Source organism: Xenopus laevis, chromosome 5L (assembly GCF_017654675.1).
Source record: "Xenopus laevis strain J_2021 chromosome 5L, Xenopus_laevis_v10.1, whole genome shotgun sequence".
In the NCBI taxonomy this organism is placed as follows: Eukaryota; Metazoa; Chordata; class Amphibia; order Anura; family Pipidae; genus Xenopus; species Xenopus laevis.
In genome coordinates, this window is record NC_054379.1 from 54351880 (window position 1) to 54360135 (window position 8256).

Consider the following 8256-nt stretch of genomic DNA (forward strand, 5'->3'; position numbering starts at 1 on the left):
AGCGGCCAGCGAGTAGACTCGGGTAGATCGGTATGCGCCAGTATTTCACGTTCGGCGGAAGGTTTTTAGTCCGCTCTTTACTTGCAGATTGTAGCATGTACCAGTTGTGGAATCCGGCGGGGGAGCCGCGTTAGCCTAGCTGCTAAGCAGTTCATCGGTCCAGACTTCGCTTCTAAACCTTTCCATTCTAACACCCCTCAGTCGCTTAATACATTGCCTGGTCACACCCAGTCTCTCATTTTGTGTGGGGTGATTGGTATTCTTGCGATGTGCGGTGAGTATAAAACAGTACACTTATTCATCTTTCTAATCTATGTACGCCGGGTCTCTTGTAGCGGCTATAAATTAGAGAGGGGGTTACAGATGCTATAGATATTCTGTTTGATGTGTGTCGGTATTGATTCGTGTCGGTATTGATTCGTCTGTTCGGCTAAATGAATGAACGGACAGGTTCCACCGCTAACCATGAACTATAGAAATGAATGGGTTGCCTCAAGCACTAATATAGGAATATAATAGTATGAAATCGCACCTGTGCTGCTTTATATCACTCTTCATTATCCCTGTACAGTTTTCCTCCTCTAATGATACTCCATAGCCTCCCGTCATTAGGCTTGATGATGATAATACAGCTGCTGTCAGTGCTGGAGTGCTACGGCAAAGGATCACTCAGCCAAATGTACCTAATGACCTGATACAGGTATAGCTTTTATAATATATGATAGAGAATATTATAACACTATGTTTTGTCATGTAGGAAAACACAAGTGACTTTGAATGCCCCCTCGTCTATCAAGAGCAGCAATACCCAATTTGTTGGTTTTTTTATAGGTCGCAAGGAATTCTGTGTGAAAGGCCTACTAAAATTTACATTTGCTTGGAACACCCTAGTGGCTGTAGCTCACCTAAAGTCCACTGCAATACAAAAAAAGCACATTTTCATAGCTTCTCTCCGGATGTCGGCATATTTAAAGTGGAACTCCACAAAAACATAACTTAAGCTTTTTGAAAAGTAAACATTATTTGAAGCAACTTTCCAATATACATAAATTTAAAAAATGCAGACTTTTCATGATTGTTAAGGTGGCCATAGACGCAAAGATCCGCTCATTTGGCGACATCGCCAAATGAGCCGATCTTTCCCCCGATATGCCAGTAACGGGCATGGCTGTATCGGGGGTAATCTGAACGTTTGGCCCTATGGCCAAACAATCGGATTATGACGAGAGCGCAATTGGCTCCGGCGGGATTGTCGGGACAAAATCAAACCTGTCCGATCGACCAAACGACCGATCTCCGCCGGACGAAAAATGTCGGGACTCTCCACACACGGTCCGAAAATCGTACGAATCCTCGATTCGTACAATAGGATCTTTGCGTCTATGACCACCTTTAATGGTTTTTGACACTTTTCTAAGCCTAGCCCCCTGCTCTCTTTCTGATCTCTCTGACTACTTTGCTGAGCTGGCAGACTACTACTGTTACTTTGTATCAACAGCCAGCTGTCCTCAGCCTGCATCCTCCAAACCCCACAATTCCCTGCACACGTAATTTCAATAAGGAAAGGAACATCACAGTGCAATGCATTGTGGGTTATGTAGTTACTGCATCTCTCAAGCTGTGGAGAAGTTGTTACAATTTGTAACATCAGGGTTTAGTCCCTCTTTCCCTGCCAGTATTTCAAATGATGCAGAAAGAGAACTGTTAAACAGCTGGATTTCAGCATAGATAATGGCATTTATTCATACTTTTTGAAGAAACCGAAAACCGTGGGGTTTTCTGTGTTATGAGGGCCTCTTTATCAAAATTTGGTTTGGAAGCCAGAGTTCCCCTTTAAATTGCAGGGCTGTAATTGCATACTTGTTTTACACATTTCTTTTTACACAGCATAATAAATATGACCCCTAGAGTCAGATACCCCAAATCTCTGGATTTTGCAACAAGACCAGACCATGTGTATAAAATCTGTCAGGGTTTGGAGGCATCTAGGACATTCTTTTGAACTTGAATTGCAATAAATGTATCTCTTGCACTCATCAAATATACAGCTTGCATATCAGGTCAATCATCCTCTATGTTTGTGAGCATTACCCGGGCCCATTTACTAAAGGGTGTTTGTGCTGCCAAGCAGTTAGCTAGTATTAGCTGTGCATAGTATTAAGAGAGGGGTTTTGTAAGAAGAAGGGTATGAGTTCAATGCACTGTGCTTCTGGGTTTTCTAGAACCTTGCATTTGAGCATGTAATGCATTCCTCAATTTGAATATGTGGTTTGCTAGTTGATTTTCAGATGCTGAAAGGCAAATTTTACATATTTGATTTTATATGTGGCCCACAGTTGAGGGTTTTGAAATTTAGAAAATGGGGGATATTACAACTGTTCCACAGGGGGGGCAAAAAGGGAGAGGTGATTGGAGGCACAGGGAACCAAGTTCAAGGTGGCTTGCCAGGCTTGTCATACAGCTTTCATTAATGGTCTTGGGAGTATATTTTTATCCGCTATACAACAAATTCTAAGTCCATGATGCAGGATTCCAGTGTGGTAGCTGGATTATTTTCAGATGGAGATGCCCTCCACCATGCCAAAATGATGGTTTCTATGTGTCGCAGTAAAACCCCAGTAGTAAGCTAGCCACAACTATATATTTTGAGATAATGCCCAGGTTGGTATCAAATTTAGGACCTACCACTTCACTGCTAACAACAGTATTTTATTTAACATAGTGGATATTATGAATTGGCCTATTGATGTTCTCTGTTCCTTCGTATTTCAGCAACATGTTGCTATGCATATTAAACAATATTGCTGAAAAAATTACATTATTTCCACTGATACCAGCCATGTACTACCACAACTGCTGATCGTGTGATCCCTTGGAATGCTGGCTTTAACCAGTATAGGATAAAAAAAATATTTTTCACCACTATTACATTGCATGCAAGCCTGAGCTCTACTCTTTCACATCACCTATAATACAACTATAGGAAGCACAGATTCATTTTGAACTGAACTTAGTAGAGTTGGGGTCTGTTATTTATTTTTATGTAACTACAGTGCCTCAGAAGTGTCTGCCTGAGAACTTGAAATTCTACAACCAGTTTGGAGCATTTGATACTAAGGGACAAATGTACTGAACCAATGGTAAAAACGTGTCATAATGGTAATAATGTGTCAAACTCGTATCTCACATTTTCGTTAAATGTTTCTATGTATCTTTCATAATTAGCTAAAGCTTTTAGGCAAAGAGACAGCTGGAAACAGCCATTGGTTGATTGTTTCCCATCAGTCAGATGCAGAGCCATTCAGACTGAAGTCTGTTCAGTACAACGCCTCAAGGTTTCAATACCTTTAAGATATTTGAGGGAGTCGTTTACAATACCCCACACAGTGTGCAAAGTGCAAAACAAAGCAGTAGTCAGCCATTTTTCACATCTGCAGGTCCCCTGAATGCTCCTGCCTTAGGCAGCACTTGATGCAAGAGGAGCAGGTGGGTGGAAGATGCGCGTAGACGTCATGCCTAAGGGGCTCGCTCTTCCGCCCTTTAGCAGTCCTGCATTTGCTCCCCCAGGGTACATTAATAACTCCTTTTATCTATAGTTGTCACTGTATAGGCTTTAATTGGATTTTATATTTTCCTACAGAACATGAAGCGAGTACGTGCAGAACAGATTCAGTTGGCTGTAACGTGCTACCTCAAGAGGCGTCACTATATAGATATCGAAGGGTCCCTGAAACAAGGATTAAGACTTTGCCAGACAGCCGAGGAGATGGCAGCCAATCTGACAGGTTAGTATTTTGTTTTTTCTGTACGCAGTATATTCCATTTTCCTAAATTTACAGAGTCACATTTTTAGCATCTTAGTTTGATTCTCTAGGCCAGGGGTGCCCAAAAGGTAGATCGGGATCTATCAGTAGACCTTTAGCTCGTGATCAGTAGTTCTCAAGACACTGTCTACAGCTTTACTTAATTACCCTCCTGTTTAATTATTTTCATTAAGATATTTATTTCAGTTTTATTTATTAAAGTTGCATAATAAATAGTTGTTAGTAAATCCTAGCAATATAAATTTGCTCATAAATCAGTACAATATTTAAGTAATGTTTTCATTGGAATGGAATGCTAACAATACTTTTATGGATGTAGATCATAATGGGGCAACATCACTAAAAGTAGACCCCTCATTAGTAAAGTATGGGCACTTCTGCTCTAGGCACTTTAACTGTGATAGACTGACGGCCTTGAGTGGTCCAAAGCCAATTTAAAAATAATTAATTTTATTTCTCTTTATGTTCCTGTGAATGTATAGCCCTACATATTATTACAGAATTTATTTATTTTTTTACTAACATACTGTTTGTATTAACATTTTTGGGTGCTGTTATACATTCCATGCCAAGGTAAACTGAAGTATCCTCTCTGGTGATTCTATTAAAATATCGGTCATTTCAGAGTCTATATGACCCAACAAAGCAGACATAATAGAAATTTAATTCCCTGTGACAATTGTTATATTGCTATTGATAGTAATATGCAAACTGTGCCCTAAACACTTACATCTTTATAATGTACACATCTCAGAATCTGCTAATTTACCAATTATTTTTTAACTTGTTGTAAATCATTTTTGGTAGCAACAACTGTGCCGTCTTACATGCTTGAGTTTAGAAAATGTTTGTTTTTTATCAATATTTTTAATCATATTTTTCCCCTAATCTAGTCCAAGCAGAATCCAGCTGTACAAATGCAGTATCTTCAGTTCCCTGCAGTGCTGATGCACATCAATATGAAGTGCAGTTTGCAAGGCTAAGGAATTTTCTTTCAGGTGAGCCTAACACCACAAGCAATGTGATAGGGAAAAATTAATGCAACGACAATATCCAGAAAAATTTAATGTGCAGTAGTATTTTTTAGTTTTTTTATCTACAGCACCAATTTGCTGTATAGTTAGAAAATGAAATCCTCTGCATGCGTACATATCCATATATTTGGGACATGAAGATGTTTTGTGCTCTTCCCTAAACAATAAAGGATTGAACTGCGTCTGTCATCCCTGGTCTGACACTTGCGTTCATCTGGTTCATTAAGAATTCTAGTCTTTCTGTAGTAAACTCTAAGAGCTAAGATTTACCTGCAACTTGCTTTTCCAAACTTAGAACTTCAAAATGTTGATGTTCTTATTGGAATCCACAGGCACTGCCTGACAGAAGCTGGGAATGATTTGAACATTTGCTATTAGTTTATACAGAAGCAGCTCTTTCCTAGTTAATGTCAGGGATGTGAACTTTGTGTAAATCATAAGGGTACTGTGGTATACCATTGAATACAAATGTAAATATTTTCTTAATAAAGGCTTGACATACAATCTTGATAGGGTCCATAATACTGAAATAACCAGTTTTTCTTTTTTTTTCTTTTTCTTTTACCTTACACACATTGTAGATGCAGATTCTCCTCAAAGCCAAGAGGTTACAAAGCTGCTTTACCCTCTGTTTGTATACCTCCATTTGGACATGATCCAAAACAGCCTGAAAAGCGCAGTGGATAGCTTCTACAGTCGTTTTCATGGGATGTTCGTGCAATACCCAGGTCAGAAGGACATTGTTGAGCAACTCCAAACCACCATGACGATGCAAGATATCCACTCCAACTGCAAACTGAGAGCCTTTCTTGATAACAAATATGTGGTCTGCCTTCAAGAGGATAGCTACCACTACCTTTTACGCTTCCTTCAAAGTGATAACAACACTGCTTTGTGTAAGGCGCTCGCTCTTCACATTCAACTAGATGTGCAGCCACTAAAGCGGACAGAGTATCAGCTCTACAACAACATGGGGTCATCATCTCGAGGAGAGAACAGCCTTGACCAATCAGATGTGCCCACTCCAATTCTGCAAAACGAGGCAGCTCTAGATCAGTTGCAAGACTGCATAAAGAAAGTAAAAGATGGCCCACCATCACTCACAACTATCAGCTTCTATGCTTTCTACAACACTGAGCAGCTTCTGAATACAGCTGAAATTTCTCCAGATAGCAGACTGTTAGCTGCTGGGTTCGACAATTCCTGTGTGAAATTATGGAGCTTAAAGTCTAAGAAGCTGAAAGCAGAACCTCACAGAGTGGATGTGTCCCGTATACGGCTTGCTTGTGACGTCTTGGAAGAGGTGAGATCAAATGCAAATACTTAGACCTGAAAAGAATATGGCAGTAATGATCCATGTCTATTGTGAAAATGAAAATTTAATATGACTTTCATCTAATAGTAATAATACTTTCTAAATATAATCAACTAAAAATTCTACAGCTTTTCTGAAATAATGCAATAGCCCCTTCTTGGCAATCTGTCTTTCTACCTGCAGGAGTCTGAGTCAGATTTTGATTGACAGTTGGGGTCAGATGCATCATTGGTGTGTGTTCTACCTCTGAATAGACCGTGTATTAGAGCTAACGGTTTCAAATTAAATGAGCGACATAAAGCTGCAGAGACTGATTTTTACATTTGTTCTTAGTGTAGTAACACGTGTTAAACCCAATAGTTGTTAGACAGTTTTACATCTATTCCCTTGTGTTGATTGCTCTGTCTTGTATTGGTGGTGGTCAGTACCACATCTTTTTATCCGGAATAAATTTATTCTGGTTCTAAACTAAGGGTTATTCACAAAGGTGGAGTAAAATAAAACTGGAATAAGAGAATCTTCTACTTAAACTGTTTGGGAAAAAAAACGACACATTCATAAAAGCTCCACTGCAGTTTCATGCCTTAAGGGTTTTATTAATGTTTTTGGGTTAAAATTGTGCTCTGTGCGCTTTTAATGGGGGTGTGGATTGGGATGTGTTTTGCAAAATATACATTGAATTCAGAACTTTCCCAACAATATCAAAGTAAAATCTATAAGACAGCACTGACAAGCCACAAAAGGACTTCGCTTATATATCAGGAATGCAGCAAAGGCCCAACAGGTGTCAGCAGTGGTTTACTTTTCAGACTAAACAATGACGTCTGCCAAAGTAGTTTCCTATCCTCATGTGTAACTATTAAAGAACATAACATTACATTCTTATTTCACGAATTATTGGAGTAACGCCTGATTCCTATTTTTATTTAATGTTCATTACAGGAGGAAGATGACCAAGCTGGCACAGAAATGAAAATACTTAGGGGACACAGTGGACCAGTGTACAGAACCTGTTTTCTGTCAGATAGTTCAGGCCTTTTATCCTGTTCGGAGGATACATCCATACGATACTGGAATCTTGAAAGTTATACCAACACTGTCTTGTATCAGGGTCATACATACCCAGTTTGGGATTTGGATGTAAGTCCTTGCAGTCTGTTTTTTGCCAGTGCATCTCATGACCGCACTGGTAGACTCTGGTGTTTTGACCGGACATTCCCACTGAGGATATATGCTGGGCACCTGTCTGATGTGGATTGCATAAAGTTCCACCCCAACTCAAATTACCTTGCCACAGGTTCCAGTGACAAAACTGTGAGACTGTGGAGCACTCAGCAGGGAAATTCTGTAAGGCTTTTTACAGGACACCGTGGCCCAGTTCTAACTCTTGCCTTTTCACCTAATGGGAAGTACCTGGCCTCCGCTGGTGAAGATCAGCGTCTGAAGTTATGGGACTTGGCATCAGGGACACAATATAAGGAGCTCCGAGGACATACAGACAATATTAGCAGTTTAACCTTTAGTCCAGACAGCAGCTTGATAGCCTCTGCATCCATGGACAACTCAGTTCGTGTGTGGGATATTCGCAATTCCTACTGTAATACTCCCTCAGATGGTTCTTCTAGTGAGCTAGTTGGTGTTTACACTGGGCAGACAAGCAACATTTTGAGTGTGCAGTTCATGGCATGTAACCTACTAATGGTTACGGGGATTGCGCATGACAGTCAAGAACATTAGTCATTGGTTGAGGATGGAAAATTAAAGATGACTTATGATGTATATTTGCAAGAGGTGAATATATTTTGAAAGCACTTTTTTGTCAGTCTTTTTTTCCCCAAGTGTGTTTGCTTGTGTGTTGTAGTTGTGTGTGGGTGTAAATGTGTTTGCGTTTTCTTTGTAAAGTACAAAACGCTGTGTCCACTCACTGTCTACAAAGCACACTTCTATTCAAAAAGGCAAGTTCATTAGGAACAGTCGTACTACAGTAGCTATACTACAGTGGCCAGTAGAGGGTTGTATTGGTATTTTATTAGAGAAGACAAGGTAGAAAAATAAATCTTTACTGTAATGCTTTATGTACAGT

At 39.7% G+C, this 8256-nt stretch overlaps 1 protein-coding gene across 2 annotated transcripts; it reads left to right on the forward strand.

Moving 5' to 3' along the window:
- Positions 1–29: 29 nt before the first annotated feature.
- Positions 30–7984, forward strand: taf5l.L (TATA-box binding protein associated factor 5 like L homeolog). Of its 2 annotated transcripts, XM_018261938.2 has the most exons (6): positions 30–274; positions 572–700; positions 3641–3785; positions 4718–4822; positions 5440–6161; positions 7116–7984. In XM_018261938.2, the coding sequence occupies exons 3-6, from the start codon at positions 3644–3646 to the stop codon at positions 7908–7910; spliced, it is 1764 nt and encodes a 587-aa protein (XP_018117427.1). In that variant the 5' UTR covers positions 30–274; positions 572–700; positions 3641–3643; the 3' UTR covers positions 7911–7984.
- Positions 7985–8256: the final 272 nt, after the last annotated feature.

What these genes read in the sequence shown, in the direction of transcription:
- taf5l.L (XM_018261938.2), top strand. Translation starts at nt 3,644, where the DNA reads ATGAAGCGAGTACGTGCAGAACAGATTCAGTTGGCTGTAACGTGCTAC. An exon ending in GATGGCAGCCAATCTGACAG is followed by an intron (nt 3,786 to 4,717) that starts GTTAGTATTTTG and finishes CCCCTAATCTAG; the next exon opens with TCCAAGCAGAATCCAGCTGT. An exon ending in CTTGTGACGTCTTGGAAGAG is followed by an intron (nt 6,162 to 7,115) that starts GTGAGATCAAAT and finishes TGTTCATTACAG; the next exon opens with GAGGAAGATGACCAAGCTGG.